Source organism: Leuresthes tenuis, unplaced genomic scaffold (assembly GCF_036924035.1).
Source record: "Leuresthes tenuis unplaced genomic scaffold, fLeuTen1.0.hap1 SCAF_23, whole genome shotgun sequence".
In the NCBI taxonomy this organism is placed as follows: Eukaryota; Metazoa; Chordata; class Actinopteri; order Atheriniformes; family Atherinopsidae; genus Leuresthes; species Leuresthes tenuis.
In genome coordinates, this window is record NW_027325377.1 from 1,529,717 (window position 1) to 1,553,942 (window position 24,226).

Consider the following 24,226-nt stretch of genomic DNA (forward strand, 5'->3'; position numbering starts at 1 on the left):
TAAATCCAGCAGAAAACTCGTCACAGCTGTCCAGTTTCATGTGTGATAAATGACACATTTCTGCTTCCTCCACTACAGAAAACTCCTGCTAATCAAGAGCAGGAATTGCATGATTTTCCAGGCGTTGCTGCGTTAATTTCAGCCTCTTTGTTAGCTTCATCCTGTCAGTCCTGTTGCTGTTCAGATGCTGATTAACGTCTCAAAACACTGTTTGCTGTCTTTTACTCAGATGTTACAGACTTGGGCCTTCAGAGTGGAAAAGACAGTGGATAATAATCTAATTTCTCTGAATACTCACAGTTAGACAAAGGCTGAAACTGCTGCCTCACCTATCCTGCATTCCTTTGGTGTGGCGGTTGTGTGTCCTCAGAAAGTTACGTATTCATGCATCTACAAGCGGACTAAAGGTATGTGGAGACGGTTGCTTACATAAACGCGAGGTGATCAAGCAAGTGTATTTTCAGTCCAACAAATTGAAAAAAATGTTTTAATAAAGCACGAACCTCGTTTAAAAAAAAAACAAATGAAAAAAAAAAAGAACGTACGAACCTCTACCGACGGTTTCAAAGAGCTAAAAAACAACGTACAAACATGGACCGATGGTTTCAAAGAGCTAAAACAACGTACGAACCTCTAGAGACGGTTTCAAAGAGCTAAAACAACGTACGAACCTTGACCGATGGTTTCAACGAACTAAAACAACGTACAAACCTCTACCGATCGTTTCAAAGAGCTAAAACTACGTACGAACATCTACCGACGGTTTCAAAGAGTTAAAATAACGTACAAACCTCTACCGACGGTTTCAAAGAGCTAAAACACAACGTACAAACATCGACCGACGGTTTCAAAGAGCTAAAACAACGTACGAACCTCTACCGACGGTTTCAAAGAGCTAAAACAACGTACAAACATCGACCGACGGTTTCAAAGAGCTAAAACAACGTACAAACATCGACCGACGGTTTCAAAGAGCTAAAACACAACGTACAAACATCGACCGACGGTTTCAAAGAGCTAAAACAACGTACGAACCTCTACCGACGGTTTCAAAGAGCTAAAACAACGTACAAACATCGACCGACGGTTTCAAAGAGCTAAAACAACGTACGAACCTCTACCGACGGTTTCAAAGAGCTAAAACAACGTACAAACATCGACCGACGGTTTCAAAGAGCTAAAACACAACGTACAAACATCGACCGACGGTTTCAAAAAGCTAAAACAACGTACGAACCTCTACCGATGGTTTCAAAGAGCTAAAACAACGTACAAACATCGACCGACGGTTTCAAAGAGCTAAAACACAACGTACAAACATCGACCGACGGTTTCAAAAAGCTAAAACAACGTACGAACCTCTACCGATGGTTTCAAAGAGCTAAAACACAACGTACAAACATCTACCGACGGTTTCAAAGAGCTAAAACAACGTACGAACCTCTACCGATGGGTTCAAAGAGCTAAAACAACGTACGAACATCTACCGATGGTTTCAAAGAGCTAAAACAACGTACGAACCTCTGCTGATGGTTTCAACGAACTAAAACAACGTACGAACCTCTACCGATGGTTTCAACGAACTAAAACTACGTACGAACCTCTACCGATGGTTTCAACGAACTAAAACAACGTACGAACCTCTACCGATGGTTTCAACGAACTAAAACTACGTACGAACCTCTACCCATGGTTTCAACGAACTAAAACAACGTACGAACCTCTACCGATGGTTTCAACGAACTAAAACTACGTACGAACCTCTACCGATGGTTTCAAAGAGCTAAAACAACGTACGAACCTCTACTGACGGTTTCAAAGAGCTAAAACAACGTACGAACCTCTCCCGACGGTTTCAACGAGCTAAAACTACGTACGAACCTCGACCGATGGTTTCAACGAACTAAAACTACGTACAAACCTCTACCGATGGTTTCAAAGAGCTAAAACAACGTACAAACCTCTACCGATGGTTTCAACGAACTAAAACTACGTACGAACCTCTACCAATGGCTTCAACGAACTAAAACAACGTACGAACCTCTACCGATGGTTTCAACGAACTAAAACTACGTACGAACCTCTACCGATGGTTTCAAAGAGCTAAAACAACGTACGAACCTCTACTGACGGTTTCAAAGAGCTAAAACAACGTACGAACCTCTCCCGACGGTTTCAACGAGCTAAAACTACGTACGAACCTCGACCGATGGTTTCAACGAACTAAAACTACGTACAAACCTCTACCGATGGTTTCAAAGAGCTAAAACAACGTACAAACCTCTACCGATGGTTTCAACGAACTAAAACTACGTACGAACCTCTACCGATGGTTTCAAAGAGCTAAAACAACGTACGAACCTCTACTGACGGTTTCAAAGAGCTAAAACAACGTACGAACCTCTCCCGACGGTTTCAAAGAGCTAAAACAACGTACGAACATAGGCCGATCGTTTCAAAGAGCTACAACAAAATACGAACCTCTACCAACGGTTTCAAAGAGCTAAAACAACGTACGAACCTCTACCGATGGTTTCAACGAACTAAAACTACGTACGAACCTCTACCGATGGTTTCAAAGAGCTAAAATAACGTACGAACCTCTACCGATGGTTTCAACGAACTAAAACAACGTACGAACCTCTACCGATGGTTTCAACGAACTAAAACTACGTACGAACCTCTACCGATGGTTTCAACGAACTAAAACTACGTACGAACCTCTACCAATGGTTTCAACGAACTAAAACTACGTACGAACCTCTACCGATGGTTTCAAAGAGCTAAAACAACGTACGAAGCTCTACTGACGGTTTCAAAGAGCTAAAACAACGTACGAACCTCTCCCGACGGTTTCAAAGAGTTAAAATAACGTACGAACATAGGCCGATCGTTTCAAAGAGCTACAACAAAATACGAACCTCTACCAACGGTTTCAAAGAGCTAAAACAACGTACGAAGCTCTACTGACGGTTTCAAAGAGCTAAAACAACGTACGAACCTCTACCGATGGGTTCAAAGAGCTAAAACAACGTACGAAGCTCTACTGACGGTTTCAAAGAGCTAAAACAACGTACGAACCTCTACCGATGGGTTCAAAGAGCTAAAACAACGTACGAACATAGGCCGATCGTTTCAAAGAGCTACAACAAAATACGAACCTCTACCAACGGTTTCAAAGAGCTAAAACAACGTACGAACCTCTACCGATGGTTTCAACGAACTAAAACTACGTACGAACCTCTACCGATGGTTTCAAAGAGCTAAAATAACGTACGAACCTCTACCGATGGTTTCAACGAACTAAAACAACGTACGAACCTCTACCGATGGTTTCAACGAACTAAAACTACGTACGAACCTCTACCGATGGTTTCAAAGAGCTAAAATAACGTACGAACCTCTACCGATGGTTTCAACGAACTAAAACAACGTACGAACCTCTACCGATGGTTTCAACGAACTAAAACTACGTACAAACCTCTACCGATGGTTTCAAAGAGCTAAAACAACGTACAAACCTCTACCGATGGTTTCAACGAACTAAAACTACGTACGAACCTCTACCGATGGTTTCAAAGAGCTAAAACAACGTACGAACCTCTACTGACGGTTTCAAAGAGCTAAAACAACGTACGAACCTCTCCCGACGGTTTCAAAGAGCTAAAACAACGTACGAACATAGGCCGATCGTTTCAAAGAGCTACAACAAAATACGAACCTCTACCAACGGTTTCAAAGAGCTAAAACAACGTACGAACCTCTACCGATGGTTTCAACGAACTAAAACTACGTACGAACCTCTACCGATGGTTTCAAAGAGCTAAAATAACGTACGAACCTCTACCGATGGTTTCAACGAACTAAAACAACGTACGAACCTCTACCGATGGTTTCAACGAACTAAAACTATGTACGAACCTCTACCAATGGTTTCAACGAACTAAAACTACGTACGAACCTCTACCGATGGTTTCAAAGAGCTAAAACAACGTACGAAGCTCTACTGACGGTTTCAAAGAGCTAAAACAACGTACGAACCTCTCCCGACGGTTTCAAAGAGTTAAAATAACGTACGAACATAGGCCGATCGTTTCAAAGAGCTACAACAAAATACGAACCTCTACCAACGGTTTCAAAGAGCTAAAACAACGTACGAACCTCTACCGATGGGTTCAAAGAGCTAAAACAACGTACGAAGCTCTACTGACGGTTTCAAAGAGCTAAAACAACGTACGAACCTCTACCGATGGGTTCAAAGAGCTAAAACAACGTACGAACATAGGCCGATCGTTTCAAAGAGCTACAACAAAATACGAACCTCTACCAACGGTTTCAAAGAGCTAAAACAACGTACGAACCTCTACCGATGGTTTCAACGAACTAAAACTACGTACGAACCTCTACCGATGGTTTCAAAGAGCTAAAATAACGTACGAACCTCTACCGATGGTTTCAACGAACTAAAACAACGTACGAACCTCTACCGATGGTTTCAACGAACTAAAACTACGTACGAACCTCTACCGATGGTTTCAAAGAGCTAAAATAACGTACGAACCTCTACCGATGGTTTCAACGAACTAAAACAACGTACGAACTTCTACCGATGGTTTCAACGAACTAAAACAACGTACAAAACGCGACCAACCAGGTGAGTGTGCGAAACAATCATGAATTAACGCAGTTATACTGACCCTCTTTCCGGGTTGACCACGATGGCTCGGGGTTTGTCGTGCTCGCCCCGCAGGACCACGCCCACCCTGCTGCCGTCCGTCCGGGTCACATTGATGACGTTGGTGACCTCGCTGGTCCAGTAGATGAAGCGGCTGTAGATGTCGATGCTGAGGTCGTACAGCTGCAGACCCTGACTGTGTCCCACCAGAGAACTTGACACCACCGTCATACTCTGACAGGACGACACACAGAACGGTCAGCACAGCGGATCAGAACCAGGACTTTAAAGAGAGTAAACACAGCACCTGTAGAAGTCAGATCTGAACCTGACCGAAACTTTGATTTCACACACCCTAAAAAATTAGCCTTTGGCTTCAATCTTGGACATTTTCAATGTTCATTGATATATTCTGTCCTTGTGTTGCATGAATGAAACTCCAAACTGTTAAGCCACTACACCTGGTGTAGTGACCTCATCAGAACCGGACTGGACCAGCAGCGAGAGTTTAAGCTGAGCTGAGACAGCATCAAAGAACCCTCTGCCCCGCTGCATGGTTTTGGGTGGACTCTCTTGAGAAAGAGCAGGTTTAAGGTTTCCTCCTGCTCCCTGTGTTTACTTTCAGAGCGACAGAAAACAAACGTCTGAAATGATTCATGTGAAAATCTTGGTTTGTTTGGCTCTCGCAGACCACCATGGTGTACACGACTCTGAAATTTATGAGAAGTGTGGCAGGTTGATATAAACTGAATCATCTTGTTGTTTTTGCCTTACAAACTCAGAACAGACTCGGGTTCTGCCTGCAGAGCCTTTAACCTCTCCGGTGATTTCAAACCTTTTCTGCCCAGATCAGAGGACCCGCTCTCAGCTAAAACAACCCCCTTGGACCATTAGGTACCTGGTTCCCGTCCTCCTGAGCGCGGCGGATGACGTTCTGCTTGGAGTCAATCCAGTACAGCTGCTTGTCGAGCGGGTCGTAGTCGATGGCCCGGACGTTCCTCAGGCTGTGGATGGGCAGGATGATGTCCGGGCTCTGCTGCTCGTCTATAACCATGCGGTTGATGGCCGTCTTTTGGCTGAACAGCAGGAACGAAGTGGGAGCTGAAAGAAAACCACAAAGAGTTGGACGGAAACCAACAGAAGAACAGAACCCTGACACCAGAGCTTCCGAACAGCCTGCAGAGTGACGTGAGCCTCACCGCTGCAGGTCTTGTTGTCGTAGTTGAGGGAGAAGTGGGCGGGGCATCCGCAGACGAAGCTGCTGACGGGGACGGCGAGGCAGAGGTGGGAGCAGTGTCCGTTGGTGGAGGCGCAGGCGTTCCAGCCACCCTGCCGGGATGAGTGGAACACCAGGATGTCCATGACATAGTCCAGGTGTCCCTGGATGACGGTGCGGTTCTGACCGCTGGTCTTGTTAGCTCGCTCGATGCTACGCTGGCTCCAGTCCGTCCAGTAGATGTAGTCCTGGTACTGCGTGAGGCCGAATGGGTGAGGAAGGTCATCAGCTATCACCTCACGGTCCTGACCTGCAGGGCAAGAACCCAAAAAAGATCAGAGAGGAGACGACGAAGAGGAAACTACAGACCAAACTGAGGCCAGGTCTCAAACCAGTTCAAACCAGGTCTCAAATTAGGTCTCAAACCAATTCAAACTAGGTCTCAAACTCGGTCTCAAACCAGTTCAAACCGGGTCACAAACCAGTTCAAACCGGGTCAAAAACTAGGTCTCAAACCAGTTCAAACAAGGTCTCAAACCAGGTCTCAAACAAGTTCAAACTAGGTCTCAAACCAGTTCAAACTAGGTCTCAAACCAGTTCAAACTAGGTCTCAAACCAGTTCAAACTAGGTCTCAAACCAGTTCAAACCGGGTCTCAAACCAGTTCAAACCGGGTCTCAAACCAGTTCAAACCGGGTCTCAAACCAGTTCAAACCGGGTCTCAAACCAGTTCAAACTAGGTCTCAAACCAGGTCTCAAACTAGTTCAAACCAGGTCTCAAACTAGTTCAAACCAGGTCTCAAACAAGTTCAAACCGGGTCTCAAACAAGTTCAAACTGGGTCTCAAACCAGTTCAAACCGGGTCTCAAACCAGTTCAAACTAGGTCTCAAACCAGGTCTCAAACCAGTTCAAACCAGGTCTCAAACAAGTTCAAACTAGGTCTCAAACCAGGTCTCAAACCAGTTCAAACCAGGTCTCAAACAAGTTCAAACTAGGTCTCAAACAAGTTCAAACCGGGTCTCAAACCAGTTCAAACCGGGTCTCAAACCAGTTCAAACTGGGTCTCAAACCAGATCTCAAACCAGTTCAAATAAAACAAACAGTCCAAAATCAATCTAAAACCAAGTCCTAGCTGAACACGGCAGAAACGGGACCAGCAGGTGTTTCTGTGCACTGTTCCAGTTTTAACGGTTCCGATCCGTGTGATGGAGCAGATTACCGAGCATGTTGGAGGACTCTATCAGTGTCGTGTCCAGGTCGGTCCAGTAGAGACGCCGCTCTGCGTAGTCGATTGTGAGGCCGTTGGCCCGGCCCACGTCGTCCACTAGAGTGATGCGGCCCGTCCCGTCCATCGCCGCTCGGTCAATCTTCGGCTTCCCGCCCCACTCGGTCCAGTACATGTACCTGCAGAGAACAGGGTCAGAACAGATTCTATGACACGAACCGGACCTGGAGATAAACTCAGCTCATCTGATCTGCGGTTCTCACCCCTCAGCTGGATCCAGCGCCAGAGCTCGAGGACTGTCCAGGTCCTTCCAGACCAGAACCTGCCGGTGCTGCCCATCCAGTTTGGCCACCTCGATGCGGTTGGTGCCGGTATCAGCCCAGTAGAGGTTCTTCCCCAGCCAGTCGACCGCCATCCCCTCCGGATAATCCAGGCCGAACTCCACCACGTGTTCCAGAGCGCTGCCGTTCATGAAGGCCCGGCTGATGGTCTGTGAAGTCACACAACGGGTCAGAACCGGGCTTGCTAACCGATATACCCCCTGCTTCCACTCTGTTCTAAACCCACCTTCAGAGTGATGTCCGTCCAGTAGATTCGATTGTCAGTGACGTCGAAGTCGAGCGCGGACGCCTCCTTAACGCCGGTAAGCGGGATGGCCACGTTGTTGTTGTTGGTCTCCAGGGAGATGCGGCGGATGTCGGTATGGCGGGAGAAGAGCAGGAAGGCCTCGGGGACGATGCAGGTCCTCATGTCGGCGATGAGCTCCAGACCGATGGGGCAGCCGCACTGCACGCCCTGCGGCTTGTAAAGGCAGAGGTGGCTGCAGCCGCCGTTGTTCTCAGCACACGGGTTCGTTCCTGGAAATCAGAAACACACGATCACACCTCAAGGTCCACCAGAACCAAACAGAAGGTCTAAATCATGGAGGATGGCGAGCAGAGGAGGAGGAGCTTAAGGTGGGACCATGAGACTCTTCAAACCCGATTCTTTTGGGTTTGAACAGGAGGTTAAAGCAGAACGTCAGAAGGTTATACCCCTGGCTCCTCCCACCTGATGATGTCACCCACACAAACCCGCCGCCCTGAACTCACCGAAGACCTCGTGCATGTTGGTGGCCTTGAGGCCCATGAGGTCAGGCAGCTGGTCGATGATGAACTCCCTCTCGGCGGTGCGTTTGTGGACGCGCTCGATGCTGCGGCGCTGCCAGTCCGTCCAGTAGATGTAGTCCCCCAGCAGGGTGAAGCCGAAGATGTGAGGAAGTTTGTCCTCCACCAGCACCCGTCGGCCCGTCCCGTCCATGTTCATCACCTGCAGACGCACAGAAGAAGAAGAGAAGAAAGTTCAACTTTGAACCGCCTGAGGAGGATTCACGTTTCCTTCGGTTGTACATCTGAAACTTTACATCAAATGAGTCAAATTGACTAAATTTTTGTTAAGTTTTTAGTTGAAAGAACTCTAAGTGTAGGGGGCGCTCTATTGTCAGCTAATCCAAGTCCGGCTAACGTTTTAAGCTCGTCGTGTTTAGTATCGGTTACTTTCGTTGGCCTTAAACACGTCTCGATCCGATACTTTCGTTGGCCTTAAACACGTCTCGATCCGATACTTTCGTTGGCCTTAAACACGTCTCGATCCGATACTTTCGTTGGCCTTAAACACGCGTCTCGATCCGATACTTTCGTTGGCCTTAAACACGCGTCTCGATCCGATACTTTCGTTGGACTAAAACGCGTCTCGATCCGATACTTTCGTTGGCCTTAAACGCGTCTCGATCCGATACTTTCGTTGGCCTAAAACGCGTCTCGATCCGATACTTTCGTTGGCCTTAAACACGTCTCGATCCGATACTTTCGTTGGCCTAAAACACGTCTCGATCCGATACTTTCGTTGGCCTAAAACACGCGTCTCGATCCGATACTTTCGTTTGGCCTTAAACACGCGTCTCGATCCGATACTTTCGTTGGCCTAAAACGCGTCTCGATCCGATACTTTCGTTGGCCTAAAACGCGTCTCGATCCGATACTTTCGTTGGCCTAAAACGCGTCTCGATCAGATACTTTCGTTGGCCTAAAACGCGTCTCGATCCGATACTTTCGTTGGCCTTAAACACGTCTCGATCCGATACTTTCGTTGGCCTAAAACACGTCTCGATCCGATTCTTTCGTTGGCCTTAAACACGTGTCTCGATCCGATACTTTCGTTGGCCTAAAACGCGTCTCGATCCGATACTTTCGTTGGCCTAAAACGCGTCTCGATCAGATACTTTCGTTGGCCTAAAACGCGTCTCGATCCGATACTTTCGTTGGCCTTAAACACGTCTCGATCCGATACTTTCGTTGGCCTTAAACACGTCTCGATCCGATACTTTCGTTGGCCTTAAACGCGTCTCGATCCGATACTTTCGTTGGCCTTAAACGCGTCTCGATCCGATACTTTCGTTGGCCTAAAACGCGTCTCGATCCGATACTTTCGTTGGCCTTAAACGCGTCTCGATCCGATACTTTCGTTGGCCTAAAACACGTCTCGATCCGATACTTTCGTTGGCCTTAAACACGTCTCGATCCGATACTTTCGTTGGCCTAAAACACGTCTCGATCCGATACTTTCGTTGGCCTAAAACACGTCTCGATCCGATACTTTCGTTGGCCTAAAACACGTCTCGATCAGATACTTTCGTTGGCCTAAAACGCGTCTCGATCCGATACTTTCGTTGGCCTAAAACGCGTCTCGATCCGATACTTTCGTTGGCCTAAAACACGTCTCGATCCGATTCTTTCGTTGGCCTAAAACACGTCTCGATCCGATACCTTCGTTGGCCTTAAACACGTCTCGATCCGATACTTTCGTTGGCCTTAAACACACGTCTCGATCCGATACTTTCGTTGGCCTAAAACAAACGTCTCGATCCGATACTTTCGTTGGCCTAAAACACGTCTCGATCCGATACTTTCGTTGGCCTAAAACACGTCTCGATCCGATACCTTCGTTGGCCTTAAACACGTCTCGATCCGATACTTTCGTTGGCCTTAAACACACGTCTCGATCCGATACTTTCGTTGGCCTAAAACAAACGTCTCGATCCGATACTTTCGTTGGCCTAAAACACGTCTCGATCCGATACTTTCGTTGGCCTAAAACACGTCTCGATCCGATACTTTCGTTGGCCTAAAACACGTCTCGATCCGATTCTTTCGTTGGCCTAAAACACGTCTCGATCCGATTCTTTCGTTGGCCTAAAACACGTCTCGATCCGATACTTTCGTTGGCCTAAAACACGTCTCGATCAGATACTTTCGTTGGCCTAAAACACGTCTCGATCCGATACTTTCGTTGGCCTAAAACACGTCTCCATCCGATACTTTCGTTGGCCTTAAACACGTCTCGATCAGATACTTTCGTTGGCCTTAAACACGTCTCGATCGGATACTTTCGTTGGCCTTAAACACGTCTCGATCCGATACTTTCGTTGGCCTAAAACACGTCTCGATCCGATACTTTCGTTGGCCTTAAACACGTCTCGATCCGATACTTTCGTTGGCCTTAAACACGTCTCGATCCGATACTTTCGTTGGCCTAAAACACGTCTCGATCCGATACTTTCGTTGGCCTTAAACACGTCTCGATCCGATACTTTCGTTGGCCTAAAACACGTCTCGATCCGATACTTTCGTTGGCCTAAAACACGTCTCCATCCGATACTTTCGTTGGCCTAAAACACGTCTCGATCCGATACTTTCGTTGGCCTAAAACACGTCTCCATCCGATACTTTCGTTGGCCTAAAACACGAGTCTCGATCCGATACTTTCGTTGGCCTAAAACACGTCTCCATCCGATACTTTCGTTGGCCTTAAACACGTCTCGATCCGATACTTTCGTTGGCCTTAAACAAACGTCTCGATCAGATACTTTCGTTGGCCTTAAACACGTCTCGATCCGATACTTTCGTTGGCCTAAAACACGTCTCGATCCGATACTTTCGTTGGCCTTAAACACGTCTCGATCCGATACTTTCGTTGGCCTTAAACACGTCTCGATCCGATACTTTCGTTGGCCTAAAACACGTCTCGATCCGATACTTTCGTTGGCCTTAAACACGTCTCGATCCGATACTTTCGTTGGCCTAAAACACGTCTCGATCCGATACTTTCGTTGGCCTAAAACACGTCTCGATCCGATACTTTCGTTGGCCTAAAACACGTCTCGATCCGATACTTTCGTTGGCCTAAAACACGTCTCGATCCGATACTTTCGTTGGCCTAAAACACGTCTCCATCCGATACTTTCGTTGGCCTAAAACACGAGTCTCGATCCGATACTTTCGTTGGCCTAAAACACGTCTCCATCCGATACTTTCGTTGGCCTAAAACACGTCTCCATCCGATACTTTCGTTGGCCTTAAACACGTCTCGATCCGATACTTTCGTTGGCCTTAAACAAACGTCTCGATCAGATACTTTCGTTGGCCTAAAACACGTCTCGATCCGATACTTTCGTTGACCTAAAACACGTCTCGATCCGATACTTTCGTTGGCCTTAAACACGTCTCGATCCGATACTTTCGTTGGCCTAAAACACGTCTCGATCCGATACTTTCGTTGGCCTAAAACACGTCTCGATCCGATACTTTCGTTGGCCTAAAACACGTCTCGATCCGATACTTTCGTTGGCCTAAAACACGTCTCGATCCGATACTTTCGTTGGCCTAAAACACGTCTCGATCCGATACTTTCGTTGGCCTTAAACACGTCTCGATCCGATACTTTCGTTGGCCTAAAACGCGTCTCGATCCGATACTTTCGTTGGCCTAAAACGCGTCTCGATCCGATACTTTCGTTGGCCTAAAACACGTCTCGATCCGATACTTTCGTTGGCCTAAAACACGTCTCGATCCGATTCTTTCGTTGGCCTAAAACACGTCTCGATCCGATACCTTCGTTGGCCTTAAACACGTCTCGATCCGATACTTTCGTTGGCCTTAAACACACGTCTCGATCCGATACTTTCGTTGGCCTTAAACACACGTCTCGATCCGATACTTTCGTTGGCCTAAAACAAACGTCTCGATCCGATACTTTCGTTGGCCTAAAACACGTCTCGATCCGATACTTTCGTTGGCCTAAAACACGTCTCGATCCGATACTTTCGTTGGCCTAAAACACGTCTCGATCCGATACCTTCGTTGGCCTTAAACACGTCTCGATCCGATACTTTCGTTGGCCTTAAACACACGTCTCGATCCGATACTTTCGTTGGCCTAAAACAAACGTCTCGATCCGATACTTTCGTTGGCCTAAAACACGTCTCGATCCGATACTTTCGTTGGCCTAAAACACGTCTCGATCCGATACTTTCGTTGGCCTTAAACACGTCTCGATCCGATACTTTCGTTGGCCTAAAACACGTCTCGATCCGATACTTTCGTTGGCCTTAAACACGTCTCGATCCGATACTTTCGTTGGCCTTAAACACGTCTCGATCCGATACTTTCGTTGGCCTAAAACACGTCTCCATCCGATACTTTCGTTGGCCTTAAACACGTCTCGATCCGATACTTTCGTTGGCCTAAAACACGTCTCGATCCGATACTTTCGTTGGCCTAAAACACGTCTCGATCCGATACTTTCGTTGGCCTAAAACACGTCTCGATCCGATACTTTCGTTGGCCTAAAACACGTCTCGATCCGATACTTTCGTTGGCCTAAAACACGTCTCCATCCGATACTTTCGTTGGCCTAAAACACGAGTCTCGATCCGATACTTTCGTTGGCCTAAAACACGTCTCCATCCGATACTTTCGTTGGCCTAAAACACGTCTCCACCCGATACTTTCGTTGGCCTTAAACACGTCTCGATCCGATACTTTCGTTGGCCTTAAACAAACGTCTCGATCAGATACTTTCGTTGGCCTAAAACACGTCTCGATCCGATACTTTCGTTGACCTAAAACACGTCTCGATCCGATACTTTCGTTGGCCTTAAACACGTCTCGATCCGATACTTTCGTTGGCCTTAAACAAACGTCTCGATCAGATACTTTCGTTGGCCTAAAACACGTCTCGATCCGATACTTTCGTTGACCTAAAACACGTCTCGATCCGATACTTTCGTTGGCCTTAAACACGTCTCGATCCGATACTTTCGTTGGCCTAAAACACATCTCGATCCGATACTTTCGTTGGCCTAAAACACGTCTCGATCCGATACCTTCGTTGGCCTTAAACACGTCTCGATCCGATACTTTCGTTGGCCTTAAACACACGTCTCGATCCGATACTTTCGTTGGCCTTAAACACACGTCTCGATCCGATACTTTCGTTGGCCTAAAACAAACGTCTCGATCCGATACTTTCGTTGGCCTAAAACACGTCTCGATCCGATACTTTCGTTGGCCTAAAACACGTCTCGATCCGATACCTTCGTTGGCCTTAAACACGTCTCGATCCGATACTTTCGTTGGCCTTAAACACACGTCTCGATCCGATACTTTCGTTGGCCTAAAACAAACGTCTCGATCCGATACTTTCGTTGGCCTAAAACACGTCTCGATCCGATACTTTCGTTGGCCTAAAACACGTCTCGATCCGATACTTTCGTTGCCCTAAAACACGTCTCGATCCGATACTTTCGTTGCCCTAAAACACGTCTCGATCCGATACTTTCGTTGGCCTAAAACACGTCTCGATCCGATTCTTTCGTTGGCCTAAAACACGTCTCGATCCGATTCTTTCGTTGGCCTAAAACACGTCTCGATCCGATACTTTCGTTGGCCTAAAACACGTCTCGATCAGATACTTTCGTTGGCCTAAAACACGTCTCGATCCCATACTTTCGTTGGCCTAAAACACGTCTCCATCCGATACTTTCGTTGGCCTAAAACACGTCTCCATCCGATACTTTCGTTGGCCTTAAACACGTCTCGATCAGATACTTTCGTTGGCCTTAAACACGTCTCGATCAGATACTTTTGTTGGCCTTAAACACGTCTCGATCCGATACTTTCGTTGGCCTAAAACACGTCTCGATCCGATACTTTCGTTGGCCTTAAACACGTCTCGATCCGATACTTTCGTTGGCCTTAAACACGTCTCCATCCGATACTTTCGTTGGCCTAAAACACGTCTCCATCCGATACTTTCGTTGGCCTAAAACACGTCTCCATCCGATACTTTCGTTGGCCTAAAACACGAGTCTCGATCCGATACTTTCGTTGGCCTAAAACACGTCTCCATCCGATACTTTCGTTGGCCTTAAACACGTCTCGATCCGATACTTTCGTTGGCCTTAAACAAACGTCTCGATCAGATACTTTCGTTGGCCTTAAACACGTCTCGATCCGATACTTTCGTTGGCCTAAAACACGTCTCGATCCGATACTTTCGTTGGCCTTAAACACGTCTCGATCCGATACTTTCGTTGGCCTTAAACACGTCTCGATCCGATACTTTCGTTGGCCTTAAACACGTCTCGATCCGATACTTTCGTTGGCCTAAAACACGTCTCGATCCGATACTTTCGTTGGCCTAAAACACGTCTCGATCCGATACTTTCGTTGGCCTAAAACACGTCTCCATCCGATACTTTCGTTGGCCTAAAACACGTCTCGATCCGATACTTTCGTTGGCCTAAAACACGTCTCCATCCGATACTTTCGTTGGCCTTAAACACGTCTCGATCCGATACTTTCGTTGGCCTTAAACACAGTCAGAATGACCAGGTACAAACTAAAGTTCAGTATTTTCTAACAAAACAAGGTTTTTTGTCCCCCATAGGCCCTAAACGCACCACCACAGGTGCTTTAAACGCGTCCACGTGAAAACTCAGACATTTTACAGAAATATGTGAAGGAGAGCAGCTTTATCAGCTTTATACATCTCACCCAAAGGTGCTTTAACATCTGGAGCTCAGGTTCTTTGAACTATGGTCCAAAAATCACAATTTAATCAGAAACTGCAACATTACATCATCTAACCCTGCCCTGAAAGTCATTCAGCACCCGATTCTAACCCGAATCTCAATCTGACACTTTCTTTTACCTTCAGAATAACCAGATAAAACCCATTTAACAGCTACTTTATCAGTTCAAATGACGAGTTATTATTGACGATGACAGAACTTGAATGATCCCGTTCATCTGTTTGACAGACAGTCTGTAAAAGTGGGACGCATTTCAGGTGTTTACGCTCTTCTTTTAATGGCGTTTGGCTGTAAAACGTGTCCACAGAGGTGAAAAATGACTCCACGGCAAGGAGAGATGTGACCAGACTAACTTCCAAACTAATTCGTGACAGAAGATGCTTAATTTTTCACACATTTGATCTGTCTGGAGCCTCTTTTAAAGCTTTTTAAACCTTTTAAAGCTTCATATCACTCACTTTTGGCTGCTTGTGTCCCTCAACATGCTAATATGTGAATATCTAAAAAAGCTGAAAGATGACATCATCTCAGGGATAAAAACAGATCTCAGGTCAGAGTTAAAGTGACCTCCTGTGAGTCAGAAGCAGCTTTAAAACTCCTCCTGAACCAAATCTTCACAGAACAGAGAAGTTTCAGATGTTATGTGGGCAGAAAAACACACTCGGAGCCTTTCAGGCCATCCTCTTTCCTGAAAAACATCCCACGAGCTGAGAAATCTGATCTGAGGACACCTGAGTTCAGTCTGATAAGATTCCTGAAACATGCAGAGAAGCTCCTAGTGTTAGCGGGGGAAAAATGTCAGGAATCTGCAGAAACACGAAACCAGCGAGGCCTGTAATCTGCGCAGCGTCCGTCCACCCATCAGCGCCGCGTGGAGCGCCGTGATTCGCTGCCGGCAGGACGGCCCCGCGTGGCCGCCTGCCATCCTTCAAAACATCCTCCAACACTCAGACTCGCAAGAACGTGGAGGATAAATATAAAGTGAAGTTTCCATCCTCAGTGCGATGGCCTCAGCCAGAAGGTCTCCGCTGGTTTGGGAGTTTGACCGCAGTGCGGCAACGGTTTCAGATTCTGGGTCTATTCTAAACAGAGCCGACCGCAGCTGGAGTGCAGGCCGCAATCGGAACCAGATGTGGGCTCTCGCCGCAAAAACTAGGTCCTCTGAAGAGGAGGAGGCTGAGGGGAGGGAGGCCCCTCAGAGGGGAGCTCAGGTGGGGCCCACCACCACAGAAGAGGGAAAGCAGAGCAGTGAAAAGCAGCTCCAACACGACAGGAGGCCTGTTTCAGAGCGGAGCGTCAGGACGTCTCACGGCTGATCCGATGGTCGGCGTGAGGCCGAAGCTGGAAACCTGATGACGAGCTCAGAGACGCACAAACAGGACCGATGCGTCCTCCTCAGAGAGGGTGCTTATTAAAAGAAGACAAACAGGCAGTGTGAACAGGTCTGACCAAGACCAGGTGTAAAACCGGTGTAAAAACATCCGATCCAAGTCTAAAGAACTCTTAAAACCGGTTTAAAAACATCCGATCCAAGTCTAAAGAAAGCCTAAAACCGGTTTAAAACCAGGTGTAAAACCGGTTTAAAAACATCCGATCCAAGTCTAAAGAAAGCCTGAAACCGGTTTAAAAACATCCGATCCAAGTCTAAAGAAAGCCTAAAACCGGTTTAAAACCAGGTGTAAAACCGGTTTAAAAACATCCGATCCAAGTCTAAAGAAAGCCTGAAACCGGTTTAAAAACATCCGATCCAAGTCTAAAGAAAGCCTAAAACCAGGTGTAAAAACATCCGATCCAAGTCTAAAGAAAGCCTAAAACCGGGTGTAAAACCGGTTTAAAAACATCCGATCCAAGTCTAAAGACCGCCTAAAACCAGGTGTGAAACCGGTTTAAAAACATCCGATCCAAGTCTAAAGACCGCCTAAAACTAGGTGTAAAAACATCCGATCCAAGTCTAAAGAACGCCTAAAACCGGTTTAAAACCAGGTGTAAAACCTGGTTTAAAAACATCCGATCCAAGTCTAAAGAACGCTTAAAACCGGTTTAAAAATCATCCGATCCAAGTCTAAAGACCGCCTAAAACCAGGTGTAAAACCGGTTAAAATAACCAGGACAGACCAAATCTGAATCCAGTCTAAACCGAGGCCATAACCAGGTGTAAAGTCAAATGTAAAACTAGTTGAAACCGAGTCTGAAATCATGTCTAAAGCCACACGTTTCAAATAAAATCTGAATTAAATGAAGACGGTGTGAATGACTTGTGTAAAGCAGCTACTTCCTGATAAAAACAGCTGAGAAAACACTGGATTTATGTGTGAAAATTCAATCTAAAACCATGACGTCGTCAAAAATAGTTCCTGTTCTCTCATCTGAATATCTGAGAGCGGGACCGATTTAAAGGTTTCTGGCATCTTCCTGGTTCTTGTTACAACTTTAAAGGGGACGTCTTGACTTCAGTTTTGAGCTCACAGATCTCCACTCAACTTCACCTTCAGACGATGCTGCATTCACTGTCCCTCAGAAATGGGACGTTTTTCCCAGTTGTCACTGAATGCACCATCAGTACAGTACAAAAAACACACCGAACAGAACATTTCTGGACCAGAACCACCACCAGCGGGCAGACGAAACCAAACCAAACACCAACCTCGATCTTGTCCGTCTTGGCGTCTCCCCAGTAGAGTTTGCGTTCGTCGTAATCGAGAGCGAGGCCGTTGGGCCAGCCCAGAGACGTGTTCACCATGACCAACCGCTCCATCCCGTCCAGGTCGGCTCGCTCGATCTTCGGCACCTCGCCCCAGTCAGTCCAGTACATGTACCTGTGACACAGAACCAAATTAAATGAGTTCGCCTTGACGAACGCCAGCGTGTTCACCTCTCCAGGAGTTAGACTCACCCGGCCACAGGGTCCAGTACGATGGCTCTGGGCTCGTCCAGGTCTTCCGAGATCAGGATCTTGCGCATGGTGCCGTTGAGCCGGGTCACCTCGATGCGATCGGTCCCGGTGTCGGTCCAGTAGAGGTTCCGGGCGATCCAGTCGACGGCGATGCCATCGGGATGGTTCACCTGGGACGTGACCACAAACTGCGAGTCGCTGCCGTCCAGCTGGGAGCGGCGGATGGCCTTCACGTCGTCGTCCGTCCAGTAGATGTAGCCCTCCACCGGGTCGTAGTCGATGGCGATGGCGTGGCGGATGTCGTCCACCTGCAGGATGATGTCCGTGAAGTCTGGCGTGTCCAGAGAGATCCGCCGCAGGTCTGTCCGCCGCGCCAGCAGCAGCATCTGAGTCGCACCTGAGGGGGAGGAGCATCACCACGGTCAGGCTGAGCATGAAAAGAACCTCTCTGACTCCAAATACAATCAACCGCCTAAAACCAGGTGTAAAACCGGTTTAAAAAAATCCGATCCAAGTCTAAAGACCGCCTAAAACCAGGTGTGAAACCGGTTTAAAACCAGGTGTAAAGCCGGTTTAAAAACATCCGATCCAAGTCTAAAGACCGCCTAAAACCGGTTTAAAAACAGCCGATCCAAGTCTAAAGACCGCCTAAAACCAGGTGTAAAACCGGTTTAAAAATATCCGATCCAAGTCTAAAGACCGCCTAAAACCAGGTGTGAAACCGGTTTAAAAATATCCGATCCAAGTCTAAAGACCGCCTAAAACCAGGTGTGAAACCGGTTTAAAAACATCCGATCCAAGTCTAAAGAAAGCCTAAAACCAGGTGTAAAACCGGTTTAAAATCATCGGATCGAAGTCTAAAGAAAGCCTAAAACCAGGTGTAAAACCGGTTTAAAACCAGGTGTAAAACCGGTTTAAAACCAGGTGTAAAACCGGTTTAAAACCAGGTGTAAAACCGGTTTAAAAACATCCGATCCAAGTCTAAAGAACGCCTAAAACCGGTTTAAAACCAGGTGTGAAACCGGTTTAAAACCAGGTGTAAAACCGGTTTAAAACCAGGTGTAAAACCGGTTTTAAAACATCCGATCCAAGTCTAAAGACCGCCTAAAACCAGGTGTAAAACCGGTTTATAAACATCCGATCCAAGTCTAAAGACCGCCTAAAACCAGGTGTAAAAGCGGTTTAAAAACATCCGATCCAAGTCTAAAGAAAGCCTAAAACCAGGTGTGAAACCGGTTTAAAACCAGGTGTAAAACCGGTTGAAAAACATCCGATCCAAGTCTAAAGAAAGCCTAAAATCAGGTGTAAAACCGGTTTAAAAACATCTGATCCAAGTCTAAAGAAAGCCTAAAACCAGGTGTAGAACCGGTTTAAAAACATCCGATCCAAGTCTAAAGACCGCCTAAAACCGGGTGTAAAACCGGTTTAAAAACATCCGATCCAAGTCTAAAGACCGCCTAAAACCAGGTGTAAAACCAGTTTGAAAACATCTGATCCAAGTCTAAAGACCGCCTAAAACCAGGTTTAAAACCGGTTTAAAAACATCCGATCCAAGTCTAAAGACCGCCTAAAACCAGGTGTGAAACCGGTTAAAAAACATCCGATCCAAGTCTAAAGAACGCCTAAAACCAGGTGTAAAACCGGTTTAAAAACAGCCGATCCAAGTCTAAAGAAAGCCTAAAACCAGGTGTAAAACCGGTTTAAAAACATCCGATCCAAGTCTAAAGAAAGCCTAAAATCAGGTGTAAAACCGGTTTAAAAACATCCGATCCAAGTCTAAAGAACACCTAAAACCGGTTTAAAACCAGGTGTGAAACCGGTTTAAAAACATCCGCCTAAAACCAGGTTTAAAACCGGTTTAAAAACATCCGATCCAAGTCTAAAGAACGCCTAAAACCGGTTTAAAAACAGCCGATCCAAGTCTAAAGACCACCTAAAACCGGGTGTAAAACCGGTTTAAAAACATCCGATCCAAGTCTAAAGACCGCCTAAAACCAGGTGTGAAACCGGTTAAAAAACATCCGATCCAAGTCTAAAGAACGCCTAAAACCAGGTGTAAAACCGGTTTAAAAACATCCGATCCAAGTCTAAAGAAAGCCTAAAATCAGGTGTAAAACCGGTTTAAAAACATCCGATCCAAGTCTAAAGAACACCTAAAACCGGTTTAAAACCAGGTGTGAAACCGGTTTAAAAACATCCGCCTAAAACCAGGTTTAAAACCGGTTTAAAAACATCCGATCCAAGTCTAAAGAAGGCCTAAAACCGGTTTAAAAACAGCCGATCCAAGTCTAAAGACCACCTAAAACCAGGTGTAAAACCGGTTTAAAAACATCCGATCCAAGTCTAAAGAACACCTAAAACCGGTTTAAAACCAGGTGTGAAACCAGTTTAAAAACATCCGCCTAAAACCGGTTTAAAAACCGGCCCAGAGAGATCCGCCGCAGGTCTGTCCGCCACCCCAGCAGCAGCACCTGAGTCGCACCTGGGGGGAGGAGCATCACCACGGTCAGACTGAGCATGAACAGAACCTCAATCAATGATTTTATTGATTTGAGCAACAGTTTGGGCTGATCTGAAACAAACTATCCTGCTTTCATCCAACAGCTGATGCCACAGCTTTCAGTTCAGAGACATTCTCCTGGAGCCAGAAGAAAGGCTGCAGATTCCCAGCCAAACAACAGACTTCAGGCCTTGATCTCAGTCTGAGGCGACGGCTCGCTGCTGCAGAGCCACACAAACCCTCCGCCGCAACAGTTAAACCCCGGCAGTGAAAGGGGGCTTTGTCTGCGGGGGGAACATGTGATCCCGGCCCTCACAAAAGCCCCCCTGCCTTCAAACCTCCGTGGCTCTGCAGGCCAGGGTTACCCGACCAAAAAATGTAAATAGAGGAGGCAGAGGGGGGCCTGCCATGGCAACAGCAGGTCAGCCCAACGCCACCTTGAGCCGACAACAACACGAGGGCGGAAAGAAGTGAGCGTGTTGCTGGAGTTTTTAAATTAGAGGAAAAGTTAATGAGGTTTGGCAGCAGCTCACACACTAATGGATCCAATCTGCATGTTTGGGCTGAATTCTTCTCTTCGGTTACACAAGAAAGATCCCTTTGGGTTTTTTTTTTTTGTCTTTCTGAAAAATCAGAGATAATCCGTCAGTTTCTGCGTCTTTCACTGACGCACGGCGGAAATATTTGGGTCTTTTTCTGTTTCCTGAAGCCAAACAGAGTTTCCTCTGCAGGATTTTTCACTCCAAATCGAGCAGATATCAATAAACACACTTTATCAGGACCAGTTGTGAGCTCCGAGCTCAGCTTTCATGCGTCTATAATCTCACTGTGGAAGGTTCCTGGTGCAACAAATGAACATCCAGGATCACAACAACACAACAGAAGCTCAGAAAACTCACACATGACCTGCTCCTGATCAACTCAACTGGAACAGCTAAAATTAGACACCACCACGGTCCCAGGATGTGACAGAAAATATCACAGATACTGATTTAAAGCTTCTATATCATGTAAAATCCCTCCTTCCTGCTCCTGGGAGCAGATATCAGGGCGTCTGAAGTGTAAAACTCCTTCTTCCTGTTCCTGGGAGCATATATCAGGGCGTCTGAAGTGTAAAACTCCTTCTTCCTGTTCCTGGGAGCATATATCAGGGCGTCTGAAGTGTAAAACTCCTTCTTCCTGTTCCTGGGAGCATATATCAGGGCGTCTGAAGTGTAAAACTCCTTCTTCCTGTTCCTGGGAGCATATATCAGGGCGTCTGAAGTGTAAAACTCCTTCTTCCTGCTCCTGGGAGCATATATCAGGGCGTCTGAAGTGTAAAACTCCTTCTTCCTGTTCCTGGGAGCATATATCAGGGCGTCTGAGGCGTAAAACTCCTTCTTCCTGCTCCTGGGAGCATATATCAGGGCGTCTGAAGTGTAAAACTCCTTCTTCCTGCTCCTGGGAGCATATATCAGGGCGTCTGAAGTGTAAAACTCCTTCTTCCTGCTCCTGGGAGCATATATCAGGGCGTCTGAAGTGTAAAACTCCTTCTTCCTGTTCCTGGGAGCATATATCAGGGCATCTGAAGTGTAAAACTCCTTCTTCCTGTTCCTGGGAGCATATATCAGGGCGTCTGAAGTGTAAAACTCCTTCTTCCTGTTCCTGGGAGCATATATCAGGGCGTCTGAAGTGTAAAACTCCTTCTTCCTGCTCCTGGGAGCATATATCAGGGCGTCTGAAGTGTAAAACTCCTTCTTCCTGCTCCTGGGAGCATATATCAGGGCGTCTGAAGTGTAAAACTCCTTCTTCCTGTTCCTGGGAGCATATATCAGGGCGTCTGAAGTGTAAAACTCCTTCTTCCTGTTCTTGGGAGCATATATCAGGGCGTCTGAAGTGTAAAACTCCTTCTTCCTGCTCCTGGGAGCATATATCAGGGCGTCTGAAGTGTAAAACTCCTTCTTCCTGTTCCTGGGAGCATATATCAGGGCGTCTGAAGTGTAAAACTCCTTCTTCCTGTTCTTGGGAGCATATATCAGGGCGTCTGAAGTGTAAAACTCCTTCTTCCTGCTCCTGGGAGCATATATCAGGGCGTCTGAAGTGTAAAACTCCTTCTTCCTGCTCTTGGGAGCATATATCAGGGCGTCTGAAGTGTAAAACTCCTTCTTCCTGCTCCTGGGAGCATATATCAGGGCGTCTGAAGTGTAAAACTCCTTCTTCCTGCTCTTGGGAGCATATATCAGGGCGTCTGAAGTGTAAAACTCCTTCTTCCTGCTCCTGGGAGCATATATCAGGGCGTCTGAAGTGTAAAACTCCTTCTTCCTGCTCTTGGGAGCATATATCAGGGCGTCTGAAGTGTAAAACTCCTTCTTCCTGTTCCTGGGAGCATATATCAGGGCGTCTGAAGGGTAAAACTCCTTCTTCCTGCTCCTGGGAGCATATATCAGGGCGTCTGAAGTGTAAAACTCCTTCTTCCTGCTCCTGGTGTAAAAAAAAAGTGTAAAACTCCTTCTTCCTGCTCCTGGTGTAAAAAAAAAGTGTAAAACTCCTTCTTCCTGTTCCTGGGAGCAGATATCAGGGCGTCTGAAGTGTAAAACTCCTTCTTCCTGTTCCTGGGAGCATATATCAGGGCGTCTGAAGTGTAAAACTCCTTCTTCCTGCTCCTGGTGTAAAAAAAAAGTGTAAAACTCCTTCTTCCTGTTCCTGGGAGCAGATATCAGGGCGTCTGAAGTGTAAAACTCCTTCTTCCTGTTCCTGGGAGCAGATATCAGGGCGTCTGAGGTGTAAAACTCCCCAAAAACGCAACCCTGGAATTTATTTAGTTCCCCTTTGTGTGAAAGTTCCTCATTTAACTTCATTTCTAAAGTACGTCACTCCTTACGTTGGCTCCGACTCCTCTGCTAAGCTAAGATAACTCTCAATGTGTTGGTCCATTACGGTTGATGAGAAAGCATTGTTTGCTAGCATCTTATGCTAGCTTACAGCTAACTGCTAACTTACAGCTAACTGCTAACTTACAGCTAACTGCTAAACTATTTATTTATTATTTTAGGGATTATCTCTGAATTTCTACAATACAACTAATCTGAGATCACAGACAGATGCTCTTTGTCCCTGTTTCTGATGAAAAACTTAAAAACTTTGTTTCAAATGTGACATATTGTGTAAAATCCTCTCTTCCTGCTCCTGGGAGCATAAATCAGGGTAAAACTCCGCAAAAACACAACCCTGGTGTTTATTAAGTTCCTCTTTGTGTGAAAGTTCCTCATTTCACTTAATTTCTAAAGTACGTCACTCCTTAAGTTGGCCCCGCCTCCTCTGTTAAGCCCCGCCCCCTCACCTCCACCCTGCTGGACGGATGAAGCCAGCTTCTGGTGGAAATGTTCTGCTGTCAGCTGCACTGAGGAGCATGCATCTTCCATCCAGCAGCAGCCTCAGAGGATATAAGAGCCCAGTGGATAAACTATATCTGAGGCTAATGTTCCAGCAGAGTTAGCTAAAGACTGTGAATGTGCAGCAAACACTTTTCATCCCACTGTTTTAACAACTTGGTCCAGTTCAACGCTGGACTGAAGGAACTGAGCCACAAAGAGGATCAGTTCCAGCTCTCAGAGCCTGAACTTCAGAGCAGGGAAATGGAAGCATCTGAGAAATAACTCCTCATGGTTTATTTACTGATTTATTTCCTCCTTTAGCAGCAGCTAATGCTAACAGCTTAGCTAATGAAGATGACTCCTCATGGTTTATTTACCGATTTATTTCTTCCTTTAGCAGCAGCTAACGCTAACAGCTTAGCTAATGAAATAACTCCTCATGGTTTATTTAC

The 24,226-nt window shown here is 46.4% G+C and overlaps 1 protein-coding gene across 2 annotated transcripts in view; it reads right to left on the reverse strand.

The window, feature by feature from the left end:
* The window catches only part of lrp6 (low density lipoprotein receptor-related protein 6), a 58,658-nt gene that overhangs the window by 15,531 nt on the left and 18,901 nt on the right, over positions 1 to 24,226 (reverse strand). For both annotated transcript variants that reach the window (XM_072377947.1, XM_072377946.1), the window contains exons 6-14: positions 17,922 to 18,318; positions 17,673 to 17,844; positions 8,208 to 8,424; positions 7,684 to 7,973; positions 7,380 to 7,606; positions 7,111 to 7,295; positions 5,875 to 6,201; positions 5,574 to 5,776; positions 4,698 to 4,909 (exon numbers count right to left, since the gene is read on the reverse strand). In XM_072377947.1, the coding sequence (XP_072234048.1) occupies positions 4,698 to 4,909; positions 5,574 to 5,776; positions 5,875 to 6,201; positions 7,111 to 7,295; positions 7,380 to 7,606; positions 7,684 to 7,973; positions 8,208 to 8,424; positions 17,673 to 17,844; positions 17,922 to 18,318 (2,230 nt within the window). The remainder of the gene's footprint in view (positions 1 to 4,697; positions 4,910 to 5,573; positions 5,777 to 5,874; positions 6,202 to 7,110; positions 7,296 to 7,379; positions 7,607 to 7,683; positions 7,974 to 8,207; positions 8,425 to 17,672; positions 17,845 to 17,921; positions 18,319 to 24,226) is intronic.